The 22,572-nt window shown below is 36.3% G+C and overlaps 2 protein-coding genes across 3 annotated transcripts in view; both read right to left on the reverse strand.

The window, feature by feature from the left end:
- LTN1 (listerin E3 ubiquitin protein ligase 1) overlaps nt 1–13,443 on the reverse strand; it is a 47,722-nt gene extending 34,279 nt beyond the window's left edge. Inside the window, exons 1-6 of the mRNA XM_006908246.1 lie at nt 13,273–13,443; nt 8,870–9,073; nt 8,231–8,329; nt 7,537–7,767; nt 5,243–5,295; nt 4,374–4,554 (exon numbers count right to left, since the gene is read on the reverse strand). Of these exons, the coding sequence (XP_006908308.1) occupies nt 4,374–4,554; nt 5,243–5,295; nt 7,537–7,767; nt 8,231–8,329; nt 8,870–9,073; nt 13,273–13,314 (810 nt within the window). The 5' untranslated portion in view covers nt 13,315–13,443. The remainder of the gene's footprint in view (nt 1–4,373; nt 4,555–5,242; nt 5,296–7,536; nt 7,768–8,230; nt 8,330–8,869; nt 9,074–13,272) is intronic.
- Nucleotides 13,444–16,223: 2,780 nt separating this feature from the next.
- RWDD2B (RWD domain containing 2B) overlaps nt 16,224–22,572 on the reverse strand; it is a 6,786-nt gene continuing 437 nt past the window's right edge. The window contains exons 1-6 of one of the 2 annotated variants that reach the window (XM_025044247.1): nt 21,937–22,543; nt 21,165–21,356; nt 19,015–19,241; nt 18,862–18,929; nt 18,378–18,740; nt 16,224–17,783 (exon numbers count right to left, since the gene is read on the reverse strand). In XM_025044247.1, the coding sequence (XP_024900015.1) occupies nt 17,549–17,783; nt 18,378–18,740; nt 18,862–18,929; nt 19,015–19,221 (873 nt within the window). In that variant the 5' untranslated portion in view covers nt 19,222–19,241; nt 21,165–21,356; nt 21,937–22,543 and the 3' untranslated portion in view covers nt 16,224–17,548. Of the gene's footprint in view, nt 17,784–18,377; nt 18,741–18,861; nt 18,930–19,014; nt 19,242–21,164; nt 21,357–21,936; nt 22,544–22,572 lie in introns of those variants that run through there. The other variant, XM_006908247.3, reaches the window with a different exon arrangement.

Consider the following 22,572-nt stretch of genomic DNA (forward strand, 5'->3'; position numbering starts at 1 on the left):
AATGGACACCTATATATAAAAAACATATAATAATTTGACTCTCGCCATTATGCCGTACATAAATATTAACTCTAAATGGACCTTAACTATAAAGCTTTTAGAATTATAGAAAATCTTTGCAACACTGAGGTGGGCAGAGATTTCTTAGATTGAAAAATTAAAAGCAGAAACTATTAAAAAATGAAAAATTGGACTTCAACAAAATTAAAACTCCTACTTTCCAAAAACCATTATCGAAAATGAAAAGGTAAGCCACAGACTAAAGAAAACATTCATGATACTTTATCTGACAAAATACCTGTATCCAGAATCAATAAAGCACATTCACAACTCAAAAAGTAAAAACCAAAAACTCACTTTAAAAATGGGCAAAAGAATATGGAATAGTGCGTGATCGATTAATCTTTCTAGAAACAACAACATAGGCTCTATGAACAAAACTCAAACAACAACCTGAGGGGACTAAAATACACATTCTGGAGGGCAATCAAACTTGGAGTAAGCAATCCAGAGAGACCGAGGTCCCATTTTGAGCAGCTTTGCCCTGAAGGTGGCTGCAGTCACCACCAAGACACAGCAGCAACTACAGCTCTGATAGAAAGCCTGACATCCTTCTGGTTGGAGGAACTAACAGAACCAGGCAGGATAAGGAACCCAGGGCAACCGGTTGCAAGAGAGTGACGAGGAACTCTAGAAAGGAGAGCCAGAGAAGAGAATCCCTACATTCTATGTTTAAATAACCTAAATCTACAGCTGACTCTTGAACTATACATGCACAGTGTAAATTTAAAGCAGCTTAAAGCTAAGGATCAAAAAACAGAACTGAGATCTGAGACACTGCCCAGTGCAGGCCTGACAGTTTGCTATTTGGGTCTAACCAAGTTACCTGCCCGCTAACACAAAAACATCAACACCCCTTGGAGCAATACTGTATACAATTATCTAGTCTCCAAAACATAACATCCCAGGATACAACCTAAATATCTATGTCCAGGATACAATCTAAAATTTCTCAGCAAACAGCCAGGAAAATGTGATTCCATTGCAAAGGATAAGGCAATTAACTATGCCAATCCTAAAATGACCCTAATGTTATCAAACATAGATTTTAAAGAAGCTATTATAACTATACCCAGTGAAGCAAAGGAAAATATGACAACAATGAATGGAAAAAAACAAGAAACAGATGCATGTCATTATACATTTGTCTAAACCTACAGAATGTGAGCCCTGATGTAAGTTATGGATTCTGGAGATACTGATGTGTCAGTGTAGGTTCATCAGCTGTAACAAATGTGCCCCGCTGGTGGGGAATGTTGATGATGGGGGAGTCTACGCATATGGCAGGAGATATATGGGAAATCTCTGTACCTTTCCTTAATTTTGCTGTGAACTTAAAACTGATCTTTAAAACAAATCTTTAAAAAGAGAAAATTTCATTGGAGAAATAGAAAATATAAAAACCCATGTAGAAATCTGAGAAATAAAAAATAAAATATATTAAATTAAAAATGGGCAAAAGATCTGAATAAACACCTCAAAAAAGAAGATACAGAAATGGCCAATAAGTACATTAAAAGATGTCTGACATCGTTAGCCATCGGGGAAATGCAAATGAAAACCACAATGAAAAACTGTTTCTGTTGCAACAACTTAGCTCTGCTTTGTTAGCACGAAAGCAGCCAAAGACAATACAAAAAACAATTTACAAAAACAGGTGTGACAGAGTTTAACCCATGAGCTATAGTTTACCAATCCCCGATCCCAGGCCCATGAAGAGGACTTAAAACAACTGACAATATCTAAGTCAGGATACGGAACAACGTAAAATCTCACACACTGCTGATGAGAATGTAAAACAGTACAACCACTTTGGAAAATATTCTGGCAGCTTCCTATAAATTTAACATATGCTTCCTATATGATCTATCAATTTGTCTCCCTACCTAAGAAAAATGAAAACATATGTCCACATAAAGACTATATGAAACTAAGTAATAAAAAGGAATGGAATACTGATACATGCAACAATGAAGGAATATTAAAAACATTATGCTGAGCAAAAGAAGCTAGATACAGAATAATATATAGCTCCATTTAAAGAAAAACCTAGAAAAGACAAATATAATCTGTAGTGACAGAAAGCAGAACAACGATTACCCGGGATATGGGGGAAGATGATTAGCAGGAACACATGGAACCCATTTTGGGGTAATAAAAATTTCTCATATCTTGTTATATATGTAGATGAATGTACACATTTGTCAAAACTTACCAAACCGTATGCTTAAAATGTTTGCATGTTAATGTGTGCAAATTATAACTCAATGAAGTTGGTTTTAAAAATTATTCTAGGATATTATTTAAACACCCAAATAAAGTGAGAGACAGGACAGGTTCATCATAGCATCAGGTTCAACAACATAAAGACAGCAATTCTCCCCAAATCATTCAGTGCAACCCCAATTAAAATTCAAGTTAGAATTTTGAGGAATTCAATAAATTTATTGAAACTTATATAGAAGAATAAGTTCTAAAATGACTTAGTCAATAGAAAAGACAACTAAAATAGACCCACCTGAGAAATTATTAGGAAATATCAGGTCATATTTACAGTGGTACTGGCATAAGAAACAAAGACCAATGGATGAGAAGATTAAGAGTTTAGAGAAAAACTTTTGAACATATGTGAACTTAATGTACCAAAATGGCAGGACCATGAATCAAGAGTTTATAGGTCATGTTAGGAAAACTGGCTCACAACACACGAAGAGAAATGTAACTAGATCATTATTTGACATCATAAAAAAAAGTTAGATTATTGATGGATTATAGACTTCATATGAAAGGTAAAACTAAAAAAATATAACTGTTAAAAAAGATATAACTATTAAAAATATAAAAATATCTTTATGGCTTAAAAGTGGAAAAGGCCTTTTATAAGGCAAAATCAGTGGTTTTGATTACGTCAAAGTTAAGATTTCTTTGTAACAGAGGACACATGAAAAGTAACAGAATGGGATATTATCTGCAATGCCTAAAAACGACAGGACTAATATTTAGAATATACAAAGAAAGCCAGTAAAATTTTTAAAAAAGAGAAAACTCCTATTGCAAAAAAAGGGAGATTTCAAAAGAAACACAAAAATCTAAAAAGCTTATGAAAAGATGCTAAAAGTCACTTAAAATAATTAAAGATATCATTTGAACTCCTATTAGACTGATAAAAATTAAAAAGCTGAATGATGCCTAGTCATAGCTAGAATATAAGGCAACATAGGCTTCATCATGCACTGATGGCTGAGTCTAGAGTAACACAGCCATTCAGGTGAGCAATATGACACTATTTCAGAAAATTTAGTACATATGCATACACTCTGACTCAGCAATTCAGAAATTGAGAGGATTTCAGAAAATAATGCTCACAGATCGGAGGATACATGGATGAAGGTGTTCACTGCTGCATTAATTGTGAGGGTGAGGAGTTGGAGGCAAGCAGGGTGCCTATCACCGGGGACCGAGGTGGTAAAATGGAATGGATGTAAACTTCTGAATACGACACAGCAGTCAGAAGCCATGGACCAAACATACATAAAGGAACATAGAGAATTTAAAGTATTATAGTACTTAAAAAAAAAAAAAACTAAATAAAAAGCAATAAATGGAATACTACTTATGTGAATTAAAACCACAAGCAAGAAGGCTATGACATGCCTAACAGAGAAAATACATGTTAGGTAAGTTTCATTCAGGTGTGACTTCTAGTGCTATTATTGTCCATGAGTTCAATGTTAATGAACCAAAATATATATTAAATAAGATGTCTTTAAACAGACCTAAAAAATAAGGTTGTGTATTAACTAAATGACAAAAATGCTGACCAGAGACTCACAGGAACCCAATGCTGTGTTCTCCTCCCTAAGAGCAAAGCCTCCGTATTTGTTAATGTGTTTATGGGAACTATATGGCATAATAATCATGAGTAACGGGAACCGAGAAAACAAACAAGTGGATATACACTAAGCACATTTACAATGCTCCGCTGGTGGAGGTGGAGAATGGAGAGGGAGATAGAGACAAAAGGAAAAAAATAAATACATTAAATGAGAAGAGCCTTACACATGACAACAATTTTAAGGTGCCATCAACAGAGGAGTATGATACTTCAATTCTGAATCTGAAGTCCAAATAACTAAATTAAAAAATGAAAACACAATAACATTCTGGAAAGAGAGGCAATTCAGTCTCACCACAAAGATGTATTTGTAGAGTTTTAAACATAAACAATAAACATAAAGCATAAACATAAGCTATCAAGATTAGGGGGAAAAAAGAATCAGAGAAATGTCTTAAAATAGAAAAGATTAAGATACCTGAGGTATACTGTGTTTTCCATACTTCCAAAATTTATTCTGTGATAAAAGAGATTTAAATTTCTCTTCCAGAGACTCAAGCTCATTATCAGGTAAGAGGCAAAGCAATTTCTTTAATGCCAATAAGGAACAAGTTACAACCCGAAAGAATTTAGCTTCTCTCTCTTCCTCTGGAACAGTTCTTAATGTGAAAAGAAAATAAATATGTATAAGGACCTAGTATAAGCCAAATTACATATCTGACACTCCTAGTTTAAATGTTTTATCATTAAATATCTACCAAAGTTGCTTTATTTCTATATTCTATTGTTCCTGTGTCACACCTTCCTTCAAAATACAAACATTCACAGAATTTTAATCACATATTTTTCACATAATACAAGGTGAAAGTAGATGAAAAGCCATGGCTTGAAATAAGCGTCCAAGTACACTGCTCTCAGCAGCAGCTGACAGGGTGATTCCAGGGAATGAATATCAGTGCATCGAAGATTACTTTTCCTTAGAGACTCTTAATAGTTTGATTAGAACATAAGAATAAAAGTAATGAAACATTTTACTATTCTTTCAATAGAACTATTCATAATTCTTAACTATTTTCAACCAGACCTTAAATTGGTTCCTGCTATGACTGTCAAAAGGTAAATATGGGAATAATCTAAAAATATTTCTTTGTAAAAGAACCAAATATGTAGCTCCCAGAAAATTCAACTTGAATAGCAAGATGACTCGTACTTAATATAGCACTATAATAAGTATTTTCAACTCTACATTTAGAATTCTTTTTTAAATGTCACATTGAAAGTATCACCTTATTACCTATAAGTGAAACAAATTCCTAACATGAGTTACGTAGGGAGAATACAACTTACTGTGGGTCACTGAGTGTATCAGGTGTTTCTTTTATAATATGATCCTGCAGCACCTAGAGGGAGAAAAATTCCCACAGCCTTGAGATTTTATTAAATTGTCAATAGTGATGAGACAGAGCATAAAACTTACCTAAAAGTTTTTACCCCTTCTCCACAAAAGTAGCAAAATTAAGCAGCAAAACTAAAAGGTTTGAACTTTACCATTTTTCTTTCCCTGTCAATCTCTAAGGTTGGCCGCTGTTGGGGAAAGAAGGATAGGGGACTCAAAACACCTACAGTTTGCACCAAAAGGAATTTTCCCGTAAGTACTTCTGGCCTCTTGCTTTTTCATTCCTCTTACACAGAAGTAGATGGAATGTGCAGTTAGTGAGTTTGGGAGAGAAATCAAGCTCTGCTTCCCACTCCGCTCTTTCTGAGCATCTCTCTGCTTACAAAAAAAAACACAGATTGTGCTCTGCTTCAACCAACAGGAATGTCTAAAAGTCCAATGGAAATGTCAGGTAAGTCTGCCTACTTCTGGGGTACAGTACTGGGGAATCCAGTGTTCCAGTACCAACTTTACCAGCAAGAACAGCTAACACTTATGAGCTTTCCCGCAAGCCAGATAGTGCTTTGAGCATATTTCACGCATTTGCTAAATTAATCTTCATGACTACTCAATGACATACTGTATTGGGTACTTCATAACTCCCACTTTAACAGATGAGGAAACAGGCACAGAAACTTGCCAAGGTCTAATGGAATAGTGGGATTGGAACTCAATAGTATGGTCAACCCAGAGCCCATCTTCTTATAGGCAGTAAATATACTGTCAATAATTCTGATAGTTTGATCTTCATTTGCCTAACTCCTCTCTGATAAATTAATTTTGTACTTGGGAAAGTTCATACCCAGCATCTGTAATTTTTGAGACTCCTTGTCTCAAAATCCATTTTCTAAAACTCTTAAGTATCCCAACTCATGACACTTCATTCTCATAACACTTATTACTTGATATTTAAATAAACCAATGATTCTTAACTTACAGTTGCATTAGAGAACTCCCTTTGGGGGTTCCTCTCACTAGAAAAACAAGCTTGGGACACCTGAGAAATGAACAATGGAAGAACTGAGACCCTAAATGGGGAACTAGAATGCGTATGTGTGGGAGAGGTACTGGGAGAAGAGATCAGAGAGGCAAGCAGGAACCAGGTCATGAAGAGCTCTGTCATCAAAGATTAAAAATCTGGACTTTTAAGTATAATGGGAAACGACGGGAAGGTTAACTAATTGAAAAGAGTAAGGGAAGAAGTGAGGGACAGAGTGGGGAAGTGTTTAAATAGGATTATAGGCAAGGTGCTATGAAAACAGAGGAGTACTAAATAAAGGAATGAATGGAAGCATAATTTTTTTTTAAATCCTTAATTTCCCCTCACTCGCAGTCCATCTACTTTTATTTCTTCATATAATACTAAGAAGCTTGGCCATCTGGTTTTTCCAGTCCATATATTAGGAATAGGAAAAAGGAAGGAAGAAATGAGGAAGACAGTATTAGATAGAAAAGAAACTGAAAGCCACAAAAGTTATATAGCTGATATCAGTCTGGCAAATGTCTTGTCCAAGTGTTGAAGACACTTTCTGATCTGTTAATGGAAGTATAGATTTGTATGGCTTTTTGAAGGGCAACTTATTGACAGCTATAGAAATTTTAAATGTTTTTATCCTTTGCCCAACATGTGGTGACTAGAAGTTCTGGTAACTATCACCCCAACAGTGAATGAAGAGATTTACTCAAGAATGTTCACTAAAATAGTTGTTTGTTATAATTTTTTTAAAAATGGGGGAAAACCCTAAACATATATTTTAAAAAGTTAAATAAATTGCGATACGACCATACAAAGGAATACCAGAGAACAAAAAAGTGAAGTAGATCTGCATACATGCATATATTAATATGGAAATATGGGGAAAATGTTTAGACTTTTTTAGATATACTCCTTTTTTAGATTATATATTATAAAATGTATACCTAATATTTTAGATATGATAAATTAAGATTTGTAAATTAAAGCTGGAAAATTTAAATAATTTAGAATGATCAAATCTATCACGTTAATTATATTAAAAATCCAAAATGGTCAATTGTATTAAACACAAAAGACAACCTTCCACTGGAAATATTTCATGCACTCATTCCCCACAATGACAGATAAAAGAGCTGTCATCTAAGAGAGCTGTCATTGTAATATGTCTTATATCCCCCTTAAATATTTAAGAAAAAAAAAGAAAGATACAGAATAGTTCCAAGAACTTACACTTGTAATTTCATCCTTACAAAATGCTATGGCTTCAGGTTGCTTGCTTGGAGGGAAAGCTGCTTCGAAGGCATCTTTTGCTGCAGATGCAGCTGGTGTGTAAGTGTCACACTGAGCCATTAGCCAATAGCCCATTAAGCTTTTTAAATAAGGAGCCAAGTGTTTTTTAACTTTAAGGATAAGTTTTTCAAAAGCTTGCTGTGTGGCTTCTCGAACCCGGCGGTCATGATCCTATTGAAAGTATAACATGGTTTAAAACAGCTCTAGTCCATAAAGACAAATACAGACATTTCTAGATATACTATGAGCCCCATTAATAAGAAATCAACTATATTCAGAGCTTGATTCATTTTTTCCTTTCTTCTTTCTTCCAATGAGATAAAAACAACTGAGATAAGAGCCGATGCTAGCCTTGAACAATTAAGCAATTCATTCTCATTCTTCTGCAGCAAATATACAAAGAAATTAAGCTGCCAAAATTTATTATGACTGAAAAGCACCTGGGTAATTCTGACCTAATTTTTGAAAACACAGACTCCCTCTATACTTTATACAACCCAACATGATCCAATCTGCATAATGCCAACATATTTCATTGCCCTCACTAAAAGTGTCATATAAGTATGACGGTCTCCCCATGACTTCAACCAAAAAATACACAACATAAATAAACTAGTAAAGTCTTAGCACTTACAAGTGAAATTTTGCAGAAAATTCTTGGCCAGTAAGGAAGAACTCCTTTTACAATTTCCGTGTCTCTCTCTGTACACATGGTTCCAAATTCTTGCATAGCCTAAAAGTAAATTATTAACATGATTAAATACCAACAACCATGATATTGACTATTGATTATACTTATTCTGTTCTAGAAACTTATTCTATTTTATGTGATGAGAGAATATATAGTTTATGTTTGTGCCATATGGGACTAATTTAAAGAGCTTCTTTACAGGCTAGTATGGTAGAAGCTTTTGAGTTGTTTTTTTAAAAAAACAGACAGATAGATAGATGGATGGATGGATGGATGGATAGATAGATAGATAGATAGATAGATAGATAAAAAAAAAAATCCCACTTAAAATTATGGGGTCAAATTACATTCTCTAATGGGAAAAACTATATAGCCAGAAAACCAAAATGGTTCAAAAAAGTGCAGAGCAACAAACTAATTCATAACCTAGAAGTAAAAAACTAAGCTTAAGTCTATGTGTCAGAAAAATGTACAATTGTAAAAGAAATGATTAGTGATGATTCATTTTTCTTTACATAAAATATGCCAATGACATTTTAAAAAAAGGATTAGTTTGATTATTTTTATGGAAATAAAACTTGCTTTTAATTTTGTCGTGACATCTTTCTTAGAAAGTTTCCGCAGCACCATTCGGAAATCAGAATCTACAAGACTGTCTATTTCTTCAGCTCCTTGAATAGCAGGAACATAGCCTAGGTCACTCTGAAATGTTCCAAAACCAATAAATCCAGGCACGGTTCCCTGTTCTTTGGCAAGAAGTTCTGCAGCTCGGCCACTGTTTGAAGGCTGATGAGAAAGTAGAGAGAAAAAAAAGTCAGCATCCTGGAAGAGTTCAAAATTTAACTTTGAGTTCTTTACAGTAATTCCTTAATAACTTCCATGATGGAACAAGCTTTTATTTCAAGAATTGTTTTTTCTTAGCCTAAGATGTCATATATTATAATGTTCCCCAAAGATGGGTGTTTCTGTCACTAAGAACATATCAATAATGATCCCAAGAGCTATTGCCTGGTTTCCTAAACATCAGAAAAAAAAATGGTTTTCAAACTGGATACAGTCTATTAGTGGCTCATTACATCAATTTAACGGGTCCTGACAGCATTTTTAAGAACTAGAATAAAATATTTAAAATCAAAGAATGCAACATGTATGGTAAGCCTAAGTACTACTTTATAAAATTTTAAATTTTATAAATTTGCAACTTTTCTATAAATAATATGTATATACACATGTGTACTGTATAATAATATAAAATTAACTCATAAGGGGATTATATCTTTTCACTCATCCATTCAACAAATGTTCATTAAGCAACCACCACAGGATAATAATGACAGCTGCTTCTAGACCAGGAGTTCCTTGAGGGCAGACATACTCACTGCCATATACTCAAAGCCTAGTCTAACTAATCTCTTTAGGCTAAAATGGTTACAAATTACATTAATATAGACAAAGATCAATGCAGTAATCAAGATGTAAGACAAATTCTTTTGTTCTGAACCACAGTCAGTGGTTTGTTTGACTGATACACATTATAGTAGCCTCCTAGCACTAAAAGTTAAGGGATTAGTTGTGACTGAGAAAGAAAATATTTGAACTGTCGAAAGAAATTAACATATCTTCTAACAGGAAAATGCCTCAGTTCAATGTCCAGAATGACATTATAACCCATCTACATTCATCTGTTTCTTATTTCTCTATAAGAATGTCCAAAAAGGGTTATCCAAATATGTGATTCAATTTGCTCATACCTAGCAAAACTGTGTATGGAAAATTCATTTGTCAAGGAATAATCTAGACTACTTTATAAACTGAAATGAGTGATCAGAAGTGAAAAATAATGGCTTGAATTACATTTTTTCAAAACGGCAGCATTTAAGACTAATTTCAAAAAAAGGTTCTGTATTTTAACTTTATTGAAATGAACATTATTCAGTTTGTCTTTCTCAATATTGATATACAAAAGCTGCAAAGAAATTTAGTGAATTACAATTCTGAAAACTGAATATTATGACATTAGGACATCTGAATTTTATCTATAATTCCATTTGTAAACAGCTTTATTTTGAAACAGAATAATGAAATAGTATGAAAAACTAGTTATTGCTAAAAGCTAAAGGAGTCAAGGCAGGATTCTGAACTGACCTGAATTACCAGAGCTGACAGTGATAACCAGGTGCAGAAGAAAAGGTATCAGATTTCTAGTTTTTAAAGTAACAAATTCTTTTTAAATGTACTAATTGTAATACATATATACTTTTCTTATCACTTACTCTGTGTATGTTAAACGTTTATATCCACAGTTCAAAAATTAAGACTGTCGACTCTATTTCTAGCAGTTAATTTTCTTACACTATACCTCCTTCATTCTTCTATGCCTGTCTTCTAGAGGTGTTTGATGTGGCAATCTTGCATCTACAGTTTAAATACCAAACTCAGGAACACTTAAAGATCTTTCACCATCTGGCCTCAACCTTTCCTACTCTTATATTCTGCCACTCTTTTCTTCCCTTGTCCCATTTCCTCTTCACCCCTCCCAATTTTGCTGTCAGTTTCAGTCTAAAACTGAATTCAGGGTTCCCTGAATCTGTTATGCTCTTTCATAATTTGGTCTTTGCATTACCTTTTCTCGCCACCTGAAAACCTTTCCTTCTTTTTTATTGCCTGAAAAACTTCTACTCATCCTTCAAAACACTCATGTTTTCAACATTTGCCTCCCTCAGGTCAATCCCCATTCTTTTCTGTTCTTCCACTTTCTTTCTACTCATAGCTCTATCATAATTCATTAATATATTATAATTATTTGCTTACTTATCTGTCTGTATCATCAAGAAAAGGAGACATTTGTCTATCACATTTGAATACATGGCATTCAGATTCAAAGTCTTCTGTTGAATCAACGACTACCACTCAAATCCCAATTCTGTAACTCCCTGGCTACATAAGCTTAAGCAAGTTAATTTCATCATTTTTAAAATGACACAACTATAGCTAAATCATTACTTGAGTTGTTGTCAAGATTAAACATGTTTTTAAACTACCATAGTAATAACTGATTCTAGCAAGAATCATCAAAGGATGCTAAAATCATCAAGTGAAATTTGTGAGAGAGAACAGGATATTCCCAGTCTCGAATTACCACTCAACATACTTTTTTATTGTACTTTTTTGAACCAATAAAAAGGATACCTTAACCAAGTGATTAAACAAATATCATCAATAATGGAACAAACAGGCATCAAGTGCCCCTTATGATGCACTGAGATACATCATCTATGAAGCATTCCTCTCAAAAATTGTTTAACCTGAATTTTATAATAAGGAATGCACGTATCTTACTTAAGCAAAACAACTGGCATAGATTCTTCCAAATTGTCCATGTCATAAAAGAACCACCAACCTTATTTTTCCAGGAGAAAAAAAAGAAAACACTGGGAAACTATCAAGATCTAAATGATAACTAAATAAAATGAGTGATCCCTGACTTTATCATGATTTTTTAAAAATGTGTTATCTAAAAAAACTTATAGAGAACATTAAGATGACTATAGAAATCTGAATACAATGCTGTATGTTATTAGATAATAGTATTATACTGAAGTTAGATTTTGTTATAATCACAGTTATGTAGAAAAATGGCATTAATTCTAGAATATACATGTTGAAGTATTAAGGAGTTTGTTATAATTTCTGCAACTAATTCTCATATGGTTCAACAAAATACATATATTTAAAGAAAGAAAGCAAATGTGACTTAATAGTAAAAATTGGTGAATCTAGGTAGAGAGTAAAAGAGTATATGGGTTGTTGCTCTAATATTTTTGCAACTTTTCCTTATGTTTGGAATATTTCAAAAATAAAACATTAAGAAAATGTTTTAAATAAAAATTTAAATGAGAACGCAAGTCAAGCATTTAGCACAATACTGGCACAAGGTAAGTTACTATTATTGTTGTTGATTTTATCTTCCAAAACAGATTGTGATAGATCTAAGAAAATGTGGAAGTGATATCACAAGAATTGGATCAGACATTAGATTGGGCTGTGCCATAACAAACCTAGTACCATAAAAAATATTAGAACATCCCAAATCATGTAGGTTTAATCCACTTTTGGGTCTTTAAAAAAGTATGTCGTGAGCTTGTACTATATGCCAGTGCTTGTTCTAGGATCTGAGAATATCAGCAGCAGATAGAAACACCTGTCTTCATAGTACTTATAGTCTAATGAAGCAAAACAGTAAATGAAGCGAGACAGTCAATTACATAGTATGTTAGAAGTCACTGGTGCAATGGAGCAAAATCAAGCAGGAAAAGAGAATAAAGTCGGGGGAGGACTACAAAGTAAAATAAGTTGATCCTGAGAGACCTCACTGAGGTATCTCAGGCAAAACTTGGAGGCATCTAACAGGCAAGGTCAAGGCTCGGTGAGGAGGTAAAGGGTTGGAAGAAGTGGCCTAGGAAGAGGCAGTTGAACAGTCGGAGATAGAAACAGGCGAGGGGGAGACCACGTACCACGTATACCATCATAACGGCTTTGGCCTTTACCCCAAGGGATGTGGGGAGCCATCGCGGGTTTGTGAGCAAAACAGACATGATTCGAGTCACTCTGCGCACCAGGCTCACTTTAACTGCTTCCCACCCAACTCTCTTGTTCCCAATTCCACCTTCTGTAACCTGGCCAGGTAACCTTCCAGTTGAAACTGAGACTGAACCATTTCCTAATGAAAAATCTATGTGCGGGAAAGGGGGGTGCTCAGGTGGGGCCAGCTCTGGCATGGAACATCTTTTCGCTTACAACTCCCCAATCTGCTCAGAGATAACCCACCCCGCCGGAGGGGACGCATGCAAAACAGAGAGGTCACACTCAACACGCAAACACACTCCTTCCCGCAGCCTCGCTGCAAACATCTGCCAGCGGCGCGTGGGGCCTGGCAAGCCGCTGCGAGGCGAGAACTCCGGTCGGCTGGGCCACCTCTCACTCACCCGCAGGTTCCCCTTGGTCCGCTGCTTGTTCTTCCCGCCCATGGTCGCGGTCTGAGCCGCACTCTCAGCCCGCAGCCCCTGGTTGACACTGCCGGGCCACGACTTCCGGCCCCGCTCGCCGGAAGTGTGTCCACTGGAACAGTTTCCCCCGGCCCTCCCCTTCCGCCTCCCACCCCGCCTGCCCTCCACCCAACTTCTGCTCCCGCCTCCCGCCGCGTCCTTGCCTATCTGCCGGCGTAAACGTCACAATTAGAGCCGGTATACACGGCACAATTAGAGCCACGCCTATCTGAGTGACGTCATTCCTGCCCAATAGAAAGCCAAGCATTGGACTCATCGAGCCAAATCCTTCCTTCCTTCGCTTTCCCGGAGCGAGAGATGTTCCTATGTCTGCGGGAAGAGGCGTGGGATGTGGCATAGAGAGACTTTTTCACGCAGGAGTTTCAGTAGAATGATATGGTGGTAGTGGGGTGATAGGAAAATGTTCTACCTTTTAAAATGCAATCATCAACATCCTCTGAGTGTTTGTTAGAAATGCAGTTTGTCAGGCCCACTTCGGGACTATTATATCAGATTCTGCATTTTTAGCGAGATTCCCAGGCCTTGTTAAAATTTGAGAAGTAGTGCTTTGGGCAATATTCTCTCTTTGTTAGCATATCATAAGCGTTATGTGCACTTCCTGTAAAAAAGGGTAATGTGGCGGTCTATTAAAATTTGAAACGTGCAGTTCTCATACTTAATGATTTTCCTTCTGAGAATCACACAAGAGATACCTAAGCACATGCTGCCGACTACTGTCTCTTCCTCACGTCCACACACTCACTCTTATACTCAACTCCATGATACTGTGGTGCTGCAAACTATTCTTCCTTTATTCACCTGGCTTCCTGTTAGGTTCAGTAAACACGGTGACTAGGAGACTGAAAGACCAGAAGAAGGAGAAAATACTTTCTCCATTCTGTTAACATCCTAACAGCATCAGCAATTGCTTTAGGCAGTGATTGGTTTCACTCTCCCATCATTTTTTAAACAATCAGAATACTATTATTTGTACAGGAATTACTTTTACAATTAAAAGCAGCCTTATCGCTCACCTCAGAGGGCCCAGCAGCAGCCAGGTAGGACCCTCCCCCTGAGAGGCCTGAGTCCTAACTCCATGAGGCTCGCTCCTCTGAGCTCTTAAGACAGCCAGTGGTGCTCCCTTCTCAGAAGTCAGAACCCCAACACCACCCGGTCCCTTCTTTGAACTCTGAAGGATTAGCAACGACCTGGCATCACCCTCCCTTCACAGATTTGAGCTGAGCCCCAGCTTTTCAGCCTCTCCCCCAAACTATTCCGATTACCCCAACCTCTTATTTCCTTCCTTTCCTAGCTTTTATAATCCCTTTTTTAACCAACCTTCCATATTAATATTTTTTTCTCTTTAAAAAAGTAGTGAAGTTTCTGTTTTCTTAATTGGACCCAGTGGCATCAGATTGCCAGATCGAGCTTAAATGGAAGGCTCATTTTGCCCCTTTGCAGACTTTTTATGGGTTCAGGTTGTCCTAAGTAGTTGTAAGCACTGTTGGGGGTAGGGCAGGAACAGGAAGTAACATACCAGCACCTGTCTTTAAATGCTATTAAGTCTTGGTTGCTTTGCAGCTGTTATGCAATTTCAAAAATGACATATTGTTGGTTTTTCCTGATATTCTGATATGCGGCTTTCTTTAAAAAAAAAAAAATCTGTGCAACAGTTGTTTTTACGTAAGTGCTAAAAGTAATCAGTTCTTTTTTTGGTTGCATTTTATCAAATTAATATGGTCAGAAGACTGACTTTGTGACCATATTGTGTACTTATGCAATTTTTTGGTTGCATTTTATCAAATTAATATGGTCAGAAGACTGACTTTGTGACCATATTGTGTACTTATGCTCAAGTTCAACTAATTTGGATTTATGGGATTAATTTTAGAATTTTTACATTTTGTTTGTTTTACTTAAGAATATTATTATTTGTACAGGAATTACTTTTACAATTAAAAGTGGACATGTAGCCAGTTTCCTGCCCACAATTTTGTTTTCTATAGATCTTTTAATTTTTAAACATAACTTGATTTGGTACTAATAGTTCCTTTTAAGGATTTATCCTTATTTCTTTATGGATGATTCCAGTTGTAAGATATATGTATCAGATTAATACACTGACAAATTGTCATTGTGGAATAAATATATATACTGAACAGTTTTACGTTTACGGATGTTTATATATCAAGTATAAAATCATTGGTAAAAGTCTAAGAAAGCTATATTGCTGATAGGTCTGACATTTAACTAGTTTCTTACAGCTTTTATTGTATTTCTTACATTATATAATGTAGACCAGACCATCTAACTTGCTGTTTTCTTTTCTGATGACTAATACTTTCATCCATTTTTGAATGGATCTACTAATCAAGAGTTTGGAAAATCTGTACTTCTCTTGGTCACTATGTCAATAAACCGATATCTAAATTTGACAGGTCTGTATCAGGGAAGAAAATTTGTAAAACTACGTACTGCATTTTATCTTTTTATGTTACACTTAAGATCTAGGTATTTGTACATACCGATGCGTTTTTTATTAAAATAATGTACGAGGACTGAAAAGGTTTTAGCAGATTAGTCCTGCTATAAGTAATATGTGCACCATCTGGCCCCTTGGGTAGCCTCTAGGGATGTCAGATCCCATGCTCTGTGGAGTATTTCATCTAGAAGGAAATGGGGGAGTCAGAAAGTCTAGACAAACAGCTGGTCCATCTGGCTGTGTGGTGGCAACCGAGGAAGCATCTGTGTTTCCAAGGCAATTGACATGCAATGGGGAGGTGAGCCAGTAGGGAGAGAATCCGAGGAGGTACATAAGGTTCATATCCAATATAGTATATCATTGATTCTTATTTGTGTTTAACTAGCTTTATATTTAAGACTCATTCACATTGCTTTGTGAGTTCTACTTTATTCTTTCTCACTTCTACACAGTATTGCATAATGTGTACCATGTATGTCAGTATACTTACTGATTAATCATTTGCTAATGGGCACATAGGTTGCCTCCAAGTTTTTACTAAGATAAGTGATGGATTGTATCCCTCCCAACCCCCAACCTCATTCCTCTAACCAAGTCTGACTCTTCAAGGAATACCCAACCCATAGCAGAGTACTAACCTGAGAGTCAGCAATTAGTAAATATTTAATTAGCACTTTGGGAACTGATTTATGGAAACTTCAAAAACCAGGCAGTGTGTTTATTTGACTCTGGATCAATTCGTTGAAACTGAAATTTACAGAAAGCCATTTCCAGAATTAAAAAAAAAAATGTCAAAATCCAATTTGCTAAAAACAAATTCTCTAAATTATGAATTTGATGGATTGTCGAGGCCTATCAGAAAGTGTGAACTCTGCTCATGCCCCGGCCTTCTATGAGGCAAGCCCAGGGGCAGGGGCAGAGCATAAGTACACAAAGAGAGATGAACTGCAAACTGCATTTAAGAAAAACTTCACCTATTTGTGTATCAAATGGCTAGAGTAGATGCAAAACTAAAGCTTTGAAAAAGTCTATTTGGCAATCTAGCTTTACCTGATAGTAACAGGGACAGAATATAAATAAAACTGGTTATGTTTCCTAATAAGTTGTCTCGAGATAGGCAGGGGCTGGTGCTGGACCAGCGGCTCAACAACACGAGGACTGACAACTCTGTGGTTCTCTTGGCCCTTCTTCTCTCATGGTTGAAAAGACTGCTGCAGCTCCAGCCATCACCTCGGCGTCGTGGCAGAAAGAGGGAGAAGAGGTGCTCTAGCTGTAGCTATCGCTTTAATCTGGAAAGCAAAAGTTTTCCCCGACATTCCAAAGCCAAAGCAGTGTCCGACGGCCACCATGGTTGGAAGAGAGGCTGGGAGAGCGAGTATTTAGCTTTTCCAGGTTCTTTAGTGGAGTCCGGTAAAGAAGAAAGGGGTTGGGAATGGGTGACAAGTTGTACCACCAACATTATCTAACTCAAATCAAATTAATTTCTCATTAAAAATTAGTAGCTTATATGTAAAGAAATATGTCAACAATTTTAAGATTATAACTTAAAACTCAGTTGTTTTCAATCATGACATATTTAACAGATACATTTCAGCTGTTCTACTTTTTCTTTTTTTTTTTCCTCCTAGCATTCTAGAATGGGACTAAAGTAAAATAACTTAATCTTTCAAGAAAGAGTGGAGACAAAATCAAAGGCAACAGTGACAAAATACTTTCAGTTAGTCCTCTACTCAGTTATTGTCCTTCCACACCAAAGAACATCTGGAAAACATCCCCACATCCTCTGGCATTTAAAAACTGATACAGCTGACCGAAGTCCATGTGGGTTCCTCTGGCTCCATTAACGTTGAACACTTTTTCTTCAAAAACTGAAAATTTTCTTTGTCTTCCCATTTCATCATTTGTACCATCAAAAGGAATGTCCTCCCGATGGCGAATCAAAATTCTCTTCCAGTTTAATTTTCTGAGTCTGAAAAAAAATTTTCAAAGTAGAAATTTTGAAACCCTGTTATGCATTCTAGAACACTAAGAAGTTATAAAACAGGTTTATCAATGCCTTTTCCTAGAAGTGAAGAAATCTACTTTTATCTCGGAGGGATTTATTTTAATCAAATATGATTCTGGTTGTAATCCCATCCACAAACTCATGTATTTCCATTATCATTGCCTCGTATCAGCAATTTTGAAATGTGGAAATTGCTGAATCTCTAACTCCTGGAGGGACTTCTCAGATGCTTATTTAAGATATCAGTAGAGAAATGAAATTAGAAATTCCCATGTTTCACAGGGTATAGACAGCCTACAGCATCACCAAGATGAGGGAAAAATCAGACCCACAGAAATGGAGGGGCTTGATTCAACATCTATTTACAGAATGTCTCCTATGTGCATTGTGCCCAGTGATGGAAGTGACGCTGACCATACGTGAGTTCTGTTTTATCCACTGACTTGAGAATGAATCCCCATAAGAGACAACCCCACTGAGATACTTATTTGTACATCTCTAGTATCTGATTTAGTTCTAAAATTATTTGCACAGCATATAAAATTTGTAAAAGCAAACCTTGACCAGAATTCTTCACAGGCACTTTGTGGGCCTTCCACACAAACAACCCCAGGTTTCCCAGGCATGCTAAACCCAGACAGAGAAAGTTCCTTCGCCCATTCTAGAATATCCTTTCTTTTGCACTTGTTGTAGATGTGATGGCTATAGATCCAGAGTCTCGTGAGAATGAAATCGACTGGCTGGACGGTACTTCCTGGAGCGGGGGAAGGGGTAGTATCCCTGCTGACATAGCTGGAAGCGTGTTCTCTAACCCAGTCTGTGGCATTCAATATACAGACGTCTCCAAGACAATTCTTTTGCAGGTATGTGTTCAGATCTGTGTTCAGCTGAGTTTGCTGGGATCTACTCAATAATACTGATCTGATGGAAAAGATGTGGGATAAAAAGAATTAATTTTCCTAGAACAGAAAACAAACTCGAGAATGGCTTTTAATCTTAGATTAATTTTGGCCTCTAAAGTTGGCCAGTTTCTGTAACATACCTGACAGTAATTTCAGGCAGAACTGTGGGGTATTTAAAGGGAAGAATACAGGCCAGAGAAAATATCACCTGATCAAAACAAGAAGAAAAATGCCCTAAGTGCTGTTTTAGGTCTTGACATGTTTCAATTCTTCCAAAAGCAGAATTGAATTACCATTGCTTCCTCAGATACGTCCAGGTTCATATTGATGGTAAAGTAAACTTTTGAAGATCGCCCCTCCATTGTCCTCTTTTCGATACAATCTTTTAGTTCTGCTAAAGCCAGCTGGTCATTCACTATGAGCTCATCTTCACCAGGGAACATACTGGTTAGCAGGTCTAACTCAGAGAGCTGGGCCTCGGCCTGTTCAATCTCAATCATGTCTGGATATCTGTAAGTTTCTAAGGAAGTAAGAATAGGAGAGACAATTGACATATGCGACCTTGGGAGAACTCAATATATTAATATGGGTATTTATTAAAACTATATTTGGTTTCTTCATAAAATGTGAAATGTAATCAGAGGATCTTTCCCCATTATTCTGCTCTGTAATGTGTTGTAATATGTATGTGATAGATGTCATATGTTAAGGACCCAAAATATGGGACAATCCAGTGAGAGCAATAAAACTCTAGTAATAACCAGGCACCAAATTCCTATGTATCTAGATAGTTGATCTGGCATCTTGAGCTACCACAATGAGCAATTTCACTAAAGTAGTCTAATTATGCAGTCAAAAGCCGTATCAATGACATTGCCAGGAGAGAGGCTATGACTGGTTACCTCGGAAACCCGGAATGAACAGAATAAGAAAGCTAATTATATGGATAGTTAATTTTTTCTTCTTAATGTTAAGTTTATTCATTTTTAAAAAAACAGAAGAATTTGAAGAGAAAATAAAAGCTACCAACAATCTCAAAGCTCAAGCAACCCGTTAATATTAAAAAAATATATATATACAAGGTTAGAAAATTGAAATCATAGAGGAAATTTTAAAAATAAAGATTTAGTTACCTTCTGGTAGTCTCTTCCCCAACCTACCTAAATCCCCAATCCAAGGCAAAGAGTTTTCGGGTTTTATATAAGAAAAAAATTTTAAACATTATACATACACATATGTGGAAAATATATGCTGGTATAATGTGTAAATATACGTAGCAAGTTAGATATATAAACAAAATTAAACTGTATTCAAAAGGGATCATTTATACATATTTCCCCCCACTTCCACCCCTCTTCCCCAGCTATATTTTGAAGATCTATTCACCACCAGCACATAGTTATCTATCTCATTCTTTCTAGAGGTTGACTTTCATATATAATCATGTAGATATCTCATAATTTATTTCCTTCTTTACCTTGAACATTTGGGTTGCTTCCACATTTTTCCTATTGTAAACAATTCTATAATAGAGATTCTTTCTTATATATACAGTTTGGTAAACTGTGTGTGTGTATGTGAACACTGTATATACAAGGATAAGTTTCTAGAGGTGACATGTTAAAATGACGGGTATAGTATTTTAAATTTTGGTATATATTACCAAATTGCCTTCCAGAAAGTTGCCATATGGAAGTTTAAAATTTTTACATAGTCCTCTCATTTTTAAATAAAATTCTTAATACACAGTTTTTTTAATGGTGTTTTGTGTTGGTGTATGCATTTCAAACATGGTTTTAAGGACCTACGAGACTATAACAAAAGATCTACATTAATGTCATCAGAGTCCCAGAGAGGGCAAATGTGGCAGAGCTGAAAAAGTACTCAAAGAAATAATGGCGGAAAACTTCCCAAATTTGTCAAAAGATATAAATGAATTCAAGAAGTTGAACATATCTCAAGCAGGATGAATTCCAAAGAAATCCATATCAAGACACATCATAGTCAAACTTCTAAAAACTAAAGAAAGAAGAAAAAATCTTGAAAGCAGCAAGAGAGAAATTAACCTTAGCTATAACAGAAAACAATTTAAATAAGGTAATATTTCCCATCAGAAACCATGGAGGCCAGAAGGAAGAGGCATAATATTTTTCAAGTGCTGAAAGCAAAGAACTATTGATATCCAGTGAAAATGTCCTTCAGGAATGAAGAGAAAATTATGACAGCCTAAGATGAATGAAACAACTATTAACAGTTGGCAAAATGTGGGAAGAAAGAAGGGAAGAATTTTTACTTTCCAATTTGCATGCTTCTACAGCATCAGAAGTTTCGTAATTAGCCTGCAGTACTTCTAAATTCAGCTGGAAAAAAGATGAGTTACACTTCTGAAAAGGAAAAAAAAAAGCTCAACACCTCCATTGCTATAAAGGAAAACATGGCTTACCTTCTCAAAGAGAATTTACTTTGTGAAATCAAACACCATCATTTAGGTTAATGGTGTCTTCTTAGAACTCTTTTCAGCTTTGGTAAGAAACTTTGAAGTATATTGAGCAGCTACTGTATTTAGAGCTTCATCCATCATTTCTTCTGGGAGGTTTCTATTTAGTTGATAATCAGGACATATATCTAATACGATCTAGAATAATATAGAGAAAAAGACTAAGCATAAAATGACCAGTATAGGTATCTGTGAGGCAGGATAGCACAGAAAAATAGCATAGACTTGAACTTGTCCCTCACAACACCAACTACCAAGGCCTAATATAGGGGCTTATGATTTGGATTATTTTCTCTTGTGCTAGTTACTTTCTATTTGTCCCCTAAACCCATTCTTAGCCTTTCTATTCCCTGCTCTGGACTCTGGACAGCTGACCTCCATGATGTAAAGCACCAGACTCTTCTGCCTTTCCTGAGGTTTGGTTCAGCCAATGCTCCGGCTGGAAGTAGGAGGATGGGGGGAGAAAGAATCCACAGTATTTCTTCACTACTCTTGTGCTTTGGTGGGATTCTGACGATGGCTGTGACCCCCTGAAAACCCCATTTTCTACAGGCAGCCAGCCCCTCTTCCTCAGCTCCAGCAGACCTTTGAGGCCCCAGGGTAGTCATGCAGTGTTCCTTTAAACCTGGCCACATCTCCGTAAACAGCCCCTTTATTAAACAGTTTCTGCAAAGTTTCAAAGTTGAGTATGTGTCTGTTTCCTTCCAGAACCTCTTACCTGGACTTCGGCTCTAATGTCTCAATCAACTCAAGCTCACGTTGTCGTTATACTGATTATATGCAGTGTTTAGTAGGTGCATACTGAGACGAGCAGTGAGTACCAACTATGTATTAGAAAAAAGTTCACATATCCGACGACTGGGCAACAGTGTTGCAATCTGAGGAGGAGGAATCCTGGCCTGTTAGAGTCTCACAGACGAAGGCAAGCTAGCTGATGACTCCGATGGCTACCCAGATTCAGAAGCACGAAAGGCCAGCGCACCGAGAGCAGATCCACCTCCCAAAGGCTGCCTCGGATGATCCATTAACACAAGCCCTCTAGGAGCATGTCTCTCTCTTTGTTCAAGTTTTCTTTCTTTCATCCAATATGGTTGGAGCATGTCTTTAATGTCAGATATTTTATTTGGTCATTTATTTGTCAAATTATTTTCGTAGATGAGATTTAAGTCCAAGAAAAGAAATCTTTAAGAGAATTCTCAGACAAGATTTCAGTGAGTGCTGTACGAACGTAGAATGAAACTCGAGTTTTCCGAGCGGAATCGTTTTTTTTTTCCTCACCCGGGCGCCGGTGCCATCGCACCTAACAACTGACTAGACCTTGTGAGTGTGGCGGGAAATGGGGGTGGGGGGATTG

This window comes from Pteropus alecto, unplaced genomic scaffold, assembly GCF_000325575.1.
Source record: "Pteropus alecto unplaced genomic scaffold, ASM32557v1 scaffold81, whole genome shotgun sequence".
NCBI lineage: Eukaryota > Metazoa > Chordata > Mammalia > Chiroptera > Pteropodidae > Pteropus > Pteropus alecto.